Source organism: Ceratotherium simum, chromosome 24 (genome assembly GCF_057802395.1).
Source record: "Ceratotherium simum simum isolate JZ-2026a chromosome 24, ASM5780239v1, whole genome shotgun sequence".
Classification (NCBI taxonomy): Eukaryota; Metazoa; Chordata; class Mammalia; order Perissodactyla; family Rhinocerotidae; genus Ceratotherium; species Ceratotherium simum.
This window is the reverse complement of record NC_141923.1, coordinates 11,638,980-11,655,028: the sequence shown is the minus strand read 5'-3', so window position 1 is coordinate 11,655,028 and position 16,049 is coordinate 11,638,980. Positions and strand designations below refer to the sequence as shown.

At 34.5% G+C, this 16,049-nt stretch overlaps 1 protein-coding gene across 6 annotated transcripts in view; it reads right to left on the bottom strand.

The window, feature by feature from the left end:
• Positions 1-16,049, bottom strand: part of PPP4R4 (protein phosphatase 4 regulatory subunit 4) — a 221,834-nt gene that overhangs the window by 176,915 nt on the left and 28,870 nt on the right. For 4 of the 6 annotated variants that reach the window (XM_087448007.1, XM_087448005.1, XM_087448006.1 and 1 more), the window contains exon 3: positions 10,787-10,889. In XM_087448007.1, the coding sequence (XP_087304133.1) occupies positions 10,787-10,889 (103 nt within the window). Of the gene's footprint in view, positions 1-10,786; positions 10,890-16,049 lie in introns of those variants that run through there. The other 2 variants (XM_087448009.1, XM_087448010.1) reach the window with 2 other exon arrangements.

The window sequence follows — 16,049 nt, the reverse complement described above, 5'->3', positions numbered from 1 at the left end:
ATCATGCTTTTAGCATCATATGTACGAAACCTTTGCCTAACTCAAGGTCACGAAGATTTTCTCTTATGTTTTCTTCCAGAAGTTTTTACAATTTTAGCTTTTAACATTTAGGTTTATGATCTATTTTGAGCTAATTTTTGTATATGGTACAAGGTATGACTTTTTTCCCAACTAACCCAGCACCACTTGTTGAAAAGACTACCCTCTCTACACTGAATTGCCTTTGCAACTGTGTTGAAATCAACTAGCAATGTATGTGTGGGATTTTTTTCTCTATATATATCCCATTGATTTGTCTTTATACCAACACCACATAGTCTTAACTGCTGTAGCTGTATATTATGTCTCAAAATCAGGTAGTAAAAGTCCTCCAACTTTGTTTCTGTTTTTCAAAGTTATTTTGGCTATTCTTGGTCCTTTGTATTTTTATAGGAATTTTAGAGTTAGCTTGTCCTTTTCTACCCCACCCCCTGCCCAGACACAAAAAAAAGAGAGAGGAAAAAACCTAATGTGCCGGAATTTTGATTGTTTTGCATTAAATATATAGATATGTGAGAACTGATATCTTAACAATATTGAGTCTTCTGATCCATGAACATGGTGCATCTTTCCATTCACTTAGTTCTTATATTATTTCTCTCGGCAATGTTCTACAGTTTGCAGTAAACAGGTCTTACATATCATTTATCAGATTGATCCCTAAGTATTACATACTTTAATGCTCTAGCGACAGTTTAAGAAAAACTTCAATTTCCAATTGTTTGTTGCTAGTGTGTAGAAATACAATTGATTTGTATTATATCGATCTTGTATCCTGCAACCTTTCTATACTCAATTAGTAGTCCTAGTTTTTTCTTTTGTAGATTCCATCATAGATGATAATGTTATGGGACAAAAAGAGACAGTTTTACTTCTTTCTATGCAATGTGGATGTCTTTCATTTCTTTTCATTGCCTTATCGCACTGGCTAGAATGTCCAGTACAATGCCAAACAAACGTGGTTAAGAGCAGACACTCTTGGTTTGTTCCTGATCTTAAGGGAAAGCATTCGGTCTTTCACCTTTAAGTATGATTTACCTGTAGGTTTTTCACAGAAGAAACCCCTGTTTAGCCCTAGTTTGCTGAGTGGTTTCTTTTCCAGGAATGATTGCTGGATTTTGTCAAATACTTTTCCTAAATCTATTGAAAGGATCAGATGGTGAATTTTTTTTTTCAGTTTGTTGATATGATGGCTTATATTGATTAGTTTTTAAATACTGAACCAACCCTAAATTCCTGAGCTAAACTCCAACTGGTCATGATGTATTATCCTCTTTATATCTTGCTGGATTTGATTTTGCTGTTTTTCAGAAGATGTCTGTATCTAAGCTCATAAGCGATATACATCTATCGTTTTTTTTGTAACGTCTATGCCTCATTTGAGTATCAGGGTAATGTTAGTCTCATAGAATGACTTGTGAAGTTGTTACTTTCACCTCTACTTTCTGGAAGAATTTGTGTAGAATTGTTATTATTTCATTTACATTTACTCTAATTTTTACCATTTCTGGTGCTCTACATTGCTTCATGTAAATCCAGTTTCCATCTGGTATCGCATTACTTCTGCATAAAGAACCTCCCCTGGGGCTGGCCCCATGGCTTAGCGGTTAAGTGCACGTGCTCCACTACTGGCAGCCTGGGTTCAGATCCCGGGTTCGGATTCCGGGCGTGCACTGACGCACCGCTTGTCCAGCCATGCTGAGGTGGTGTCCCACATACAGCAACTAGAAGGATGTGCAACTATGACATACAACTATCTACTGGGGCTTTGGGGATAAAAAGAGAAAAAAAAAGGGGGAGGATTGGCAATAGATGTTAGCTCAGGGCTGGTCTTCCTCAGCAAAAAGAGGAGGATTGGCATGGATGTTAGCTCAGGGCTGATCTTCCTCACAAAAAACAAACAAAAAAGAACCTCCTTTACCATTTCTTGTAGTATAAGTCTTATACAAAGAATCCTTTCAATTTCTGCTTGTCTCAAGAAAAAAATAGTATTTTGCCTTCACCCTTGAAAGATATTGCCACTGGGTATAGATTTCTTGTTAACTTGCTCTTTGCTTTCTAATATGTACTTCTAATACGACATTCCATTGTCCTCTGGTCTGCATAGTTTCTGACCAGAAGTCTGATTTAACTCACCTTTGTTCCTCTGTATGGAATCTTTCTTTCATCTCTGGTTGCTCCCAAGAATGCCTCTTATTTTTTATTTTCAGCAGTTTGATCATGATGTGCCTAGGGGTGTGTGTGTGTGTATTTATCTTGGGGTCCTCTGAGCTTCTTGGATTTTTGGTTTGTTGTTGTTCATTAATTTCAGAAAAGTCTGGCCATTATTTCTTCAAATAGTTCTTTTTCCCTGTTCTCTCTTTTCTCATTCTGAGATGCCAATTGCACATATATTGGATCACTTCACACTGTCTCAAAGCCATTTGATGCTCTCTTCTATTTTTTTCACTCTTTTTTAACTTTGTGTTCCAATTTGGATAATTTATACCCTCAAGTTCACTGAATCTTTCCCCAGCTGTGTCCAAACTACTGATAAGCCCATCAAAGGAACGCTTTATCTCTGATATCATCCTTTTTGTTTCTAGCATTTTCATTTGATTGTTTTATAGTTTCCATCTCTCTGCTGAAATTCCCCATATATCCATGCATGTTGTTCTGAGAAAGTGGGCAGTGTTGTGTTCTCGTCCCCCAGCAGCAGCCAATCATCACCACACCTGCATCAGCAAAAGCGAATCTCTCCAGTCTCCTGCCCTGCCCCCTAAGGCAAGGAGGCCTGTGGAAAAGAGCTTGCAAGTGAGTGCAAAGTTCTCTTGTGTCTGGAGCTCTGAGTTATTTTAAACTAATATGCTAGCCCACAGTCAACCTTTAAAAACTTGTCACAATTTTAGCTGACTTTTTTCTAACAATCTTACGTGCTGGCCACTTCCTTCTATACTCTGTCAAAAGTCGGTGCCCCTGTGTCCCATCTTTCCTCAGAGCCGCTGTTGTTCATTTGAATTCAGTTTATTTGGTTGCCTTGTGACCACCTCTGACAGGCCAAAAAGTTATGATTGCATGGATTCTGTGAATAACCCATTGTTATTAAAACAGGAGTGATCTTTTCTGGCACATTCCTACATCCGAAGTAGAAGTAGAACTGACTGCTTTGTTTTTGAGCCCTGAATATTCCTTACTTCCTTACAAGTTTAACTATGCATTTAAAAGAACACTCATTGTACTTTATCTAGAGTTTCTATATGTTCTGATTTGACAATATTTTCTAGGATATTTAGTTCACTACACTACCAAAAGGTTAGCCAATTCATAAAGTTTTTTTGTGTGTGTGAGAAAGATCAGCCCTCAGGTAACATCTGATGCCAATCCTCCTCTTTTTTTGCTGAGGAAGATTGGCCCTGAGCTAATATCTGTGCCCATCTTCCTCTACTTTATATGGGATGCCGCCACAGCATGGCTTGACTAGTGGTGCGTCAGTGCGTGTCCGGGATCCGAACCTGCGGCCCTGGGCCATCAAAGCGGAGCGTGCTCACTTAACCACCTGCACCACTGGGCCAGCCCCTGTAAAGTTTTAAATCAAACATTACAGACCTTTATTACAGTGAAGTATGTGAATATCTTCATTTTATAATTTTGCAAGGATTGTAAATAAAAATATCTATCTATGATCCTTTGTATCACTCAAATGACTAAAGTCAGGAACAATATTCGAGTAGTAACAGTGGTCTGATTATCCCGGAAATAAAAGATTTTCTAATTAAGAATTTCAGAATTTCCAGTTCATTTTTATTGTAAGCAGGGTAAAAATAAAAAATGATTGAATGACTAAGAAGCACAGGTGAGAACACTGGTCTCCACTAGAATTTGCTGAGAGGCAGTATTTTTAGGTCTATTAGGAATATTGGCTAATATAATATTTTATATATGCCCATTAAAAACTATATACTCAGTAAATGTTTCCATTGAATTTAATTATTATTGTAAAATAACTAATGATGCTAATCTATTTTGTCCTTAAACACAAATAGATATACATAAAAAGGAAAAGACATAACAGACATTATTTTTGAAATGCATTGTGGTTAAAGTACTTTTACTTTTGAGCTGTAAACCACAGAAGAAAGAGTACTTTGTATCATCTGTTAATGCTCTCTAATTTCTTTGGTTAACACTACTTCCCTTTTTTTTTTTTCTTAGTGAAGTAGAAAAATGGTTATATAATTTTATGCTTCCTAGTCTATAAAACTTCCTAGGAAGGTCAATTCTGACTCTCATGCTTGTTTTCCATCAACTTACATTATAGGAATTATTTCACTTTCTTCCTCACCTGCCTTCCTATCAGTGTTCCTAAATGCTTAGCCTGCCAATAGAGCACTGCTGTCTACTGTGGGCTTTTTAGGACCTGTGGGGTGTCTGGAACATCGCGTCCCGCTTATTATGTATAAAACTGTCGCTTTCACAAAATCCTTTTGCTTTTCTCAGAACTTAACTTTTAACTTATCTCAGAAAACGTCACCTACAGTGAGGAAGACAGATGCTTTTATTTTTGAGCTGCAAACCAAAGGAAAAAGCAATTTGTACTATCTGTTTATGCTCTTTAATTCCTTTAGTTAAGACTATTTCTTTTTTCCTTGGTGAACTGTAAGAATAAATTATATAATTTCATACTTCCTAGAAACCTCTCAATAAAATATTCATAGTCAAAACACTGAATTTTTAAGCCTAGAGTTTCTCAACCGTACAATGAGAATAAATACATCATGTGGAGTTGTTAGAAGTTTAAAAGGATGGATCTAAAGTATTAAACTCTGTGCCTGGACCACAGTGAGTGTCCCTCACATTATTACTGCTTATCCCCACATCTGTGCCACTTGAAATAGGACTTACAAAGTAAGTAAAGTTAAGCTTTTTATTCACAAATATATTTATTTACACAGTAAAGTCTTTCTATAAAAATTTTAAAATAAGATCTTTTTAAAAAAAAATGTACCCACATTCAGTAAATATAAAATACTCAAATAATCACATGGGGAGAAACATGACATTTTTCTATTATTTCCATAAATGAAAATAAAGTCACCCAAAATTAATAAAAGTAGAACTAATGAATCTTTTCAGAATCAGAAGATTGGTAAACCACATCTACTGATCTCCAATGATCAAATTTCATATTGAATAATTATGTCTCTTTTATCCTTTCCCTATTATGTATCTTTCTCCCACTCCCCCCAAAAAGGTCTCCCTAGTAACATAAATCAGCATTATATCACTCCACTGATATCCTGTTTTTACTTCTCATCCAGAACGCCATCAGTGGATCAGGCCAATGTGTCACTGTCTTTCAAGTAAACACTTACTGTCTCAGAATATTAAGTTCAATCAATGCTCATTTTAATAAAAAAACTATTTTTGAGTACCTATTATTTGCCAAGCACTGTTCTAGGTTCTGGGGATACAGTGATAAACCAGACTGACAAAGATTCTGCCCTTGTGGAAGAAAGAGAAAAGAATGGTAGGTGATGAGGTCAGAAAACTAGATGGGGTCATTTAAGAGCACAGAAAGAAGTTTTATTCTATCTGAAATGAGAAGTTTCCTGTGGCTGCTATAATAAATTACCACAAACTGAGTGGCTTAAAACAACAGAGATTTATTCACTTACAGTTCTGGAGGCCATAAGTCCTAAATCAGTGTCGCTCAGCCAAAATCAAAGTGTTGGCAAGGCCACACTCCCTCTGGAGGCACTGGGATAGAATCTGTTCCTTGCCTCTTCCAGCTTCTGGTAGTTGCTCGCATTCCTTGCCTTGTGGCTGCATCACTCCAATCTCTGCCTCTGTCTTCACATGGCCTTCTCTTCTGTGTCTGTGTCAAATCTCCCTCTGCTTTCCTCTTATAAGGATACACGTGATGGCATTTAGGGCCTACCCAGATAACCCAGGATAATCTCCCTATCTCAAGATCCTTAACTACATCTGCAAAAACTCTTTTTCTAGATAAGGTAACATTTATAGGTTCCAGGGATTAGGACCTCATATCTTGGGAGGCCATAATTCTGTCTACCACACCACTTAAGTAATTTTCCTGTAAGAACATAAGATATGACTTATTCTTTTAAAAGAATTTTAAAGAATTTTTTCTCTCTGAGGAAAAAAAGGTAACTATGTGAGATGATGGATGTATTAATTAACTTGATTGTGGTAATCATTTCACAACATATACATATATTAAATCATCATGTTGCACACTTTAAATATATACAATTTTATTTGTCAAAAATATTTGTAGCTTGTTCCTATACAAATAAGTAAATAAATAAAAGATCTCTTTGGCTGAGTGGGCTCTAGGGAGCAAAGCAGAAGCAATACGTCCAGTGAGGAGGCTGCTATAGTAACCAGATGAGAGATGACTAAGGCTTGAGAAGTAAAATTATACATTATATATCTGTTGCAGTTATGATCAGCTAATGAGGAGGTTGTATAGTATTTAAGAGGGAGGACTCAGGAGTCAGACTTTCTGTTCAAACCTAATTATACCACTTGCAAGCTTTGTGACTTTGGGCAAGTTACTCAACTAAGCTGTTTCTTCCTCTACCAAGTGACCCTTACAGAACTGCTATGAGCATTCGAAGAGATAAAAATGTGTAAAACACTCTGCTTGATAGAGTACAGCACCTGACACACAGTAAGACCTCAATAAATGTTAGCTATAGTTATTTTTATCTGTTCCTGACATTGCACATTTTCTATTATATAATTTTATGCCATATATTTTGGTTCCCAAAATAAGTGAAGATATAACTAAAAGGATTCAGTAACTAAACAAGTAGAGACTTTTTTGCACTTCATTATAAAGGAGTCACTGATGTTACATGGTGTAATTATATCATCACCATTTTAAATTTTATATATGATCACAATATTTTAGAAATTTATCTTGACAAATTCTTTCACTTCTAGATAACCAGAAGTTCAAGTCAAATACTGAAATCTAACATCTAAGATTTCAATTTAATATATTGTGGAAAAGAATTCAAACTTAATAAAGACCACAGAAAAAATTTATTTCTTTTTCAAAAGATACCCTAGGATTAAATCACATAACAGATATATCATAACAACTATATTTAAAAGTGTCTAGGGAATTTAAATTGGAGGTCAGAATATTTCCTTTCTGGATTCTTATTTAAATTTAACCTTGAGATGAGTGACCTAATTGCATTATCATTCATTGTCCACTGCAGATAAAATTTAGAAAGCAAACTATAGAAATACTATGGATTAGCTCAGTTCTAATCCTAACTCTGTTTCTGCCATTTCATTTTTAACCTTAAATTCCTTCATCTCTAGAAAATAGCAACCTACTTAGAAACCATTTTGCAGTTAACTGTAAGGATGAAACACAAATGCTGTAAAACAAAAATAAAAATATCACTGATGAAAGTTTTATAATACACAAGGCCATAAAAATCTCCATCATCACTTTACCTGATGTTCTTTCTAAAAGCTGCTTGTACTACTGTTATAAATGTGGTAAGAATCTTGGGAATGATTAGCTTCTTACATAAAATATTTATTGTTCACATCTTTAAATCTCTGAAAGTAAATCATTCATAGAAGACTAGTATCAGTAAGTACTCAGACTATTTTTCCCCATGGATTTAATAAACTATCAACCAAGATACCAAGATACAAAACCAGCAGAACCATATGGATGCTCAAGCCAGAATCTGCAAGCCACCTCTCACTTCCCCACATCCAATCCATTATGAAGGTCTCTTCATTCTACCTCAATGGATGTATCTCAGATATATCCACCACTCTCTACTGTCCTAATCAGCTGTCCTAATCCAAGTCACCTTCAAATATCATGAGGACTACTGCTGCAGCTTCCTAATTCTCCCACTCCAATCTACTCTGCACACAGTTATCAAAATGATCACTGTAAAACGTAAAGGGGATAAGTCACTTCCCTGCTTAAAGCCTTCAAATGGCCTTCCACTGTCCCGAGAAAGAACAAGTTTCGCATGCGCTGTCACCGACCATCTCTCCAACCTCTCTTCAAGTCACACCCCACCCCTACCCACTGGATTCCAACCGTACATGATTCTTAGTTCCACCAAGCTCCTTCATCTTAGGGCGATCTCCTGCTCTCTCTGCCTGGATCACTCATTCTTGACTCTTCAAAAGGTTGCTCCCTCCTATCCCTTCAGTTTTCAGCTCCTCAAAGAGGCTTTCCTTGACCTCCCAATGCACAGTAGGCACCCCTGTCACTGCATCCTGTTCTTTACACTCATTCACTTGTTTAATGTCTGTTTCCCCACTCTGGACTGTAACATCCTTGAGGGCAAGTTCTCTGTTTTGTTCACCTCTATTTTCTCAGTGCTTAGAACAGTGCCTGGCACATGGTACATATTTATGAATGAATGAGAATGCCATTATTACTAAAGGCTCACTTGTATTACAAGATTGCTCTTTTATAAAATCAACTAAGAAATTATGGCCATGGAAAAAGTGAATAAAGTGGCTATGTGCGATTTTTCTCATGGTTTTATCACTTGAAAGTAACCACTCACTGAAGCAAGGCAGAATAGAAGAATGTGCTAACGATGAGTACCAATAAATCTTAACAATATCCGAACACAGTGATTTAAAAATGATTTGCACATAAACATAGGTTTTATAATTTGGCATGGGTTGCTTAAATGTTTAGCTGCCTACATTATATAGTAAACCCTCTATAAAAGTCATTATTATTGCCCCTATAAAGTCTTTCCCATTTGCTTAATAAAAAAATCAGCATTTTTACATCAAGTCAGAATCACACAATTAAATACTCTCCTATGCTTGTTGTTTTCCACAGTCTTTAGGCCTTCCTGACACAGATTCTAATCTAGGACAGTCTTCTACCTTTTTTGTGCCTTTATTAGTACAGGGCAAGGTAAATGAGAGTCCTAAATAAACAGCTGCTTGTTGATTAACTAGAGAAATGAATGAAATAATTCAGCAATAAATAAAAGATTTCTTAATACATATTCATTAGTATACATTTTCTTTATATCCATTTATTCAGTTAATCTTCTGCATTATGGATTAATTTTAATTACTTTAAAAGCTTATTAAAATCATACCTTCTGTAACTCAGTTATATATTTTCAGCAGATACATTTGATTCTTTGTATAAATATCCTCTATATATGAATGTATAATATTCTTTATACGTTCCTATGAAATTAAGATTTTTTGGGAGTTATTATTTAATTGACTTTACTGTAAAATCATTACAAAAAGGATTTTTTCAAAATAATTTAGAGACTTCTAAAGGTCAATACTCTCTATCCTTCATCTTTTATTCTTGCTGTATGAAACTCTGGACATTCAGCATGTTGTCTGTGGACCAGATTTAGCCTTCTCAACACAGAGTGTATAGAATGCTCAATATTTTTAGCTTTAACTCTAATTTACTTACATACAATAACTCCTTAGTCAAGAGAACCTAACCACCTGTTCCCTTCTACTGTTGTGGCACTTCCAGGTGTCATGCTATCAAGCAGTTAATATCACTGAAGTTGAATGTGAAATTAACCCTGGACTGTGGCATTGAAACTGGACTTAATTCCATTGAAACTATGGCATGATTCTGGGAAAAACAGATATGAAAAAGCTTGATTCACTTTTGAATCACATGCAATGCCAAAAGAAATATCTCAATTCATCATTGTAACCAATAAAAAAATTCATACTGCCTGCATAGAAATGTGGGCATCTAGTAAAAATGACGTGGTATTTTTAGATTTTTAGATTAGACATCCCTAATCTAAATCACAGTAACTGGAACCATGCTACATATGCCTAAAAATAAAACCTCAAGACACACTAATAATTATTGTATTTTAAACACATATAAATTAATTTAAAAATTATGGAAAAGTTACAATCAAACAAAAAGTCAAAGCAAAGTATACAAAACTCACTATTAGCAAACACGATCCCCATTAGTATGTGACCTCCCTGACTTCATTCGAAGGTAAGCTCCCTGAGGACACAGAGACTGTTGTCTGTTTTGTTCATTCACGTTCTTACAAAGAACAGCACTTTGCACACAGGTACAAATAAATAATAAATATTATGTACTAAATACTTAATATATATATTAATAATAAATATTATGTACTAAATATTTAATATATATATTAATAATAAATATTAAATAGAGGAAAGAATGTTCTTGTAGATCAAATATTTTTGTTTATGGAAGGAAAACTAATTCTGAAGAATTTAGGAAGCAATAAAATAAATATAAAACTAAAATTGTGATGGCCACAATTCAGTTTTTATTTGATGATTCTTTAGAAGTCACCACAGGGTCATTATTAGGAATATCAGTTAAATTATATTATCAATGTTGTAGAATACTATTAATATAGATTTAAGTCAACAGAATACCAAATAAGATAGCTATGATTTTGTAAGACTAATTAAGATTTTGTTTTGAGCTACTGAAAAGCTAATGAAATGTCTCGACTGAGAAAATGACTACAGAAATCTTTACAACTTAAGATCTGGATTTCTCCATTTCCATCAGCCAATTTCCCTAAATAGTTTCATCTTAATTCAAAATGTGGATCATAATACTTCCTCCACTCAATGATTAGATACAAAAGATCAGCCATCAAAAGCTCTGAAATTTTCTCCTGACACTGACAATATGCTACGAGAAAAAAATGGTAAACTCAAATCTCATTTTGCACTGACTTACTCTAACTTTCGGCAACACTCTCCGAAGCGTCTCAGCAGGATTCTGTCGCATCAAAAATGGAAGATTTGCGATCACACTTGTTCCTTGGATATCTTGACCAGCACTTATGAAGAAAACAGAAATTTAAAATTTGTGATTATAAGCTGAATTCCTGGTTTACAATTATAAAAAGCAGGGTTTAACTTGAAAATGAGTACTTTTAATTATAAACACTCAGACTTCTGATAAAGTTGTAAACACATCATCTAGATATAAAAATAAAACCAGAACTGAAATTTCATTAAGTAAATCTTATAACAAATGCATAAGAATATTAATTATGCTTATGCTAAAACAAGATTCTCTATCTACATACATAACTTAAGTCTAAAAGTCTTGAAGACTATTATTAAATACCTTAAAATTCTACCTTATTTTTTCCTGTGACCTACCAGTTTGCTGTACTTTATAAAAAATATAAATGGTAAAATTTCATTATGGTAAAATATTAATAATCATAACAACAGTAGGAACAGCAACAAAATCAACTATAGCAGAATCATATAACTTTCTTTCAGTACAGTGAAATTACCTGTTGGACTAGACTGACTCTGAGTTGCCAGAAACTTCTTAAAGATCTACTCAATATTCTTAAAGGTCAGTAGGGTATACTTATACAGTACCTTTTTGACATAACATTCATTAGGTCAGGAAGGCTTTACCAAAATAATCTCACTGAAATAGAAATCTCGTGGCCTAATATACCTTAGAAAAGGTGTCCAGATTCTTCTGAAAAACCATTTCCATGCAAAAAAAATTCTTTGTTTTTAAAACATAAGCTAAGTGATATAAGTTGTACAAGTACTTGAGATATATATATGATGCTAGTAAATGTGGCACCACCTCAGAGGGAAATTCCACCTATTATTAACTGATACCAATTTAAATGTTAATTGCTGATGCCATAATATTTATTTATCTTAATTAAAATTATTTTTACTCAGCTCTTCAAATGGAACTATTTGTTATTATATGTACGTAAGATCATAGCATTGTTCTTTAAAAAGTTTTTTAAAGTATTACATATTTGCTTCAGAGTTTTACAAGTTCTGTTAATAAGAAGCATAGTCTTACTCTAAATGAAGCTACCCGGCTGTGAAGAAAGGGCTTTTTCCCCGTTGCAATATGGTAGGCTGGAACTACAGGTCAGCACAATCATTACTCTATTCTCACCACTCTCTAAGTGAATTCTTTAAAAGAAAAAATCAAGAAGAAAAGAAGAAGGGACTGAAATAGAGGACCTATGCCAAGAAGTGGAGAAGATCAAAAAAGGGAAATTAAGGTTGCATGCAAAAATACTACCTGTAGTGGGTTTAATGGTGGCCCCCCATAAAATATGTCTACACCCTAATCCTAGAACCTGTGAATGCTGTCTTAATTTGGAACAGGATCTTGAGATGAAGAGATCATCCTGGATTATCCAAGTAGGCTATGAACCCAATAACAAGTGTCCTTAAAAGACACTCAGGGGAGAAGACAGACAGAACAGAAGGCAGTCTGACCACAGAGCAGAGACCAGAGCGATGCTGCCACAAGTCAGAGAAGGCTGACAACCACTAGAAGCTGGAAAAGGCAAAGAACAGATTCTCCTCTAGAGCCCTGCTGACACCTTGATTTCAACTCAGTGATACTGATTTCAGACTTCTGGCCTCCAGAACTGTGAGAGAATAAATTTCTGTTGTTTTAAGCCATCCAGTTTGTGGTAATTTGCTACAGCAGCCACAGGAAACAAATACACTACTAAAGAACTGAGAGAGAGAAGAAATATCTGAAAAAGTAATATTTCACATGACAACGCCTGCCTTAAAGTAAAGGTTAAGTAAACGTCTCTTAAAAGGATGGATGAATGAATGGCTCACTGGATGAACTGATGTCAAGAATATTTAATATTGAACATTTGGTGAATTTTATTCATTAACTTCACAATTAGGGAAAAAAACAATATGATTTCTAATACCTCATAGATGTGAAGATAAAACATGACATGAAAGAAACAAAAAAAGAACAGAAAACAAAAAATAAATTGGCAGATTTAAGCCCCAAAATATCAATAATTTCATTAAATATAAATGGTCTAAATACATCAATTAAAAGACAGAGATTGGTGGAGTGGATTAAAAAACATGACTCAACTAAATGCAGCCTACAAGAAATTAATTTCAAATATAACAATATCAGCAGGTTGAAAGTAAAGGACAGAAAATAATATATCATAGAAACGTGAATCAAAAGAAAGTAGGAGTGGCTATATTGGTACTAGATAGAGTAGACTTCAGAGAAAAGAAAATCACAAAAGACAGACCAGGACATTATATAGTGATAGAAGAGGCAATCCACCAAGAAGACACAACAATCCTAAATGTGTATATACCAAACAGAGTTGCAAAATATGTGAAGCAAAAACTAACAAAACTCAAAGGAGAAATAGACAAATACACAGGTAGATGGAGATTTCCACACCCCTCTCTCAACAATTAATGGAACAACTAGATAGAAAATCTTCAAGGATATAGAGGAAGTCAACAACACCATCAACCAACAAGATCTAATCGACATTCATAGAACACTCCATCCAACAACAGCAGAATACACATTCTTTTCAAGTGCCCAAAGAACATATATCAAGAAAGACCATATCTTGGGGCATAAAACAAGCCTCAAAAATTTTTTAAAAATTGAAATAATACACAGAGTTTTCTCTGACCACAATGGAATCAGTAATAGAAAGGTAACAGAAAAATCTCCAAATTCTTGGAAACTAAATAACACAATTCCACATAATCCATGAGTCAAAGAGGAAGTCCCAAGGAAAATTAAAAAAATACATTGAACTGAATGAAAATGAAAATACAACATATCAAACTTTGTGGGACACACAGCTTAAGCAGTGCAGAGAAAGAAATTTATAACACTAAAGCATACATTAGAAAAGAGGAAAAATCTCAAATCAATAATCTAACTTTCCACCTCAAGAACCTAGAAGAACAAAATAATCAAAACACAAGCAGAGGAAGGAAATTATATAATAGAGAGCAGAAATTAATGAAATAGAAACATAAATAATAGAGAAAATAAATGAAACAAAGACCTGGTTCTTTTAAAGGATGCATAAAACTGACTAACCTCTAGCAAAACTGACAAAGAAAAAATGAGAGAAGACATAAATTACCAATATCAGGATTGAAACAGGGTATACCACTACAGACCCTGCAGACATCAAAAGGATAATAAGAGAATGCTATGAATAATTCTACACACATAAATTTGACAACTTAGACAAAATGGACCAATTCCTCACAAAACACAAACTGCCACAACTCACCCAATTCGAAATGCATCATTTGAATAGTCCTACAACTATTAAGATTATTAAGAAAACTGAATTCATATTTTAAAATGCCTAAAAAAAACTCCAGGCCCAGACAGTTTCACTGAATAATTCTACCAAACATTTAATGAGGAATTAATACTATTCTACACAATCTCTTCCAGAAAACAGAAGAGAAGGGAACACTTCCTAAATCACTTTATGAAGCTGATATTGCATCGATACCAAAACCAGGCAAAGACAAAAGAAAATCTACAGAACAATATCGCTCATGAATATAGATGCAAAAATCCTTAACAAAATATTAGCAAATAAAATACAGTAATACATAAAAGGAAGAATTATCCACCATGATCAAAGGGGGTTTAGCCCAGGGATGCAAGGCTGTTTCAATATTCGAAATCAGTGTAATCCATCATATTAACAGTTAAAGAATAAAAATATCACATGATCATATCAATCAATGCAGAAAAAACATTTGACAAATTTCAACGCAAACACTGAAATTAAAAATACAATATCTTTTACAATTACTCAAAAAAAATGAAATACTAACAAAAGTAAAGGACTCATATGCTGAAAAGTACACAATGCTAATAAAAGAAATCAAAGGAGATCTAAATAATTAGAGAGACAGACTTTGGTTACAGATTTGGAAATTCAGCGTAGTCAAGATGTCAATTCTCCCAAATCGTTATATAGGTTTAACACAATGCCTATCAAAATCCCAATAAGATTTTGTAGAGACATAGACAGTATTTTTCTAAAATTTACATGGAAAGGCAACAAAGCTAGAATAGCTAAAACAATTTTGAAAAAGAAGAATAAAGTCAGAAAAATATGTCTACTCAATTTTAAGACTTATTATATAGCCACAGTAACCAAGACTGCATGGTATTGGCAGAGGGACAGACACATAAATCAATGGAACAGAAAAGAGAACCCAGAAATAGACCATAAATATGCCCAACTGAATTTTGATGGAAGTACAAAGGCAATTCAATGGGGGAAAGACAGCCTTTTCAGCAAATGGTGCTGGAGTAACTGGACACCCATAGACAAAAAAATAAAGAACCTTGACCTAAGCCTCACATTAATTCAAAATGACTCATGGACTTAAATGTAAAACATAAAACTATAAAACTCTTAGAAAAAACATAGGAGAAAATCTTCTAAATCTAGGGCTAGGCAAAGAGTTTTTAAACTTGACACCAAAAGCATAATCCACAGAAGGAAAAATTGATAAGCTGGACTTAACTGAAATTAAAAACTTTGGCACTGTGAAAGACTCTGTTAAGAGGATGAAAAGACAAGCCACAGACTAGGAGAAAATATTTGCAAACTATGTGTTTGACAAAGGACTAGTATCTAGAATATAAAAAGAACTCTCAAAACTCAACAGTAATAAAGCACATAATCCAATTAGAAAATAGGCAAAAGACATGAAGAAACATTTTACTGAAGATGATAGACTGTAAATAAGCCATGAAAAGATGTTTAACATCATTAACCATTAGGTAAATGTAAAGTGAAATGACAATATCACCACACATTTATCAGAATGGCTAAAATTAAAAATAATACCACCAGGGGCTGGCCTGGTGGTGCAAGCGGTTAAGTGCGCACGCTCCGCTGCAGCGGCCCGGGGTTCGCCAGTTCAGATCCCGGGCATGCACCAACGCACTGCTTGGCAAGCCATGCTGTGGCGGTGTCCCATATAAAGTGGAGGAAGATGGGCATAGATGTTAGCCCAGGGCCAGTCTTCCTCAGCAAAAAAAGAGGAGGATTGGCAGATGTTAGCACAAGGCTGATCTCCTCACACACACAAAAAATAATAATAATACCACCAAAGGAAAAGAAACTGGATCACTCATTCATTGCTGGTGGAAATGTAAA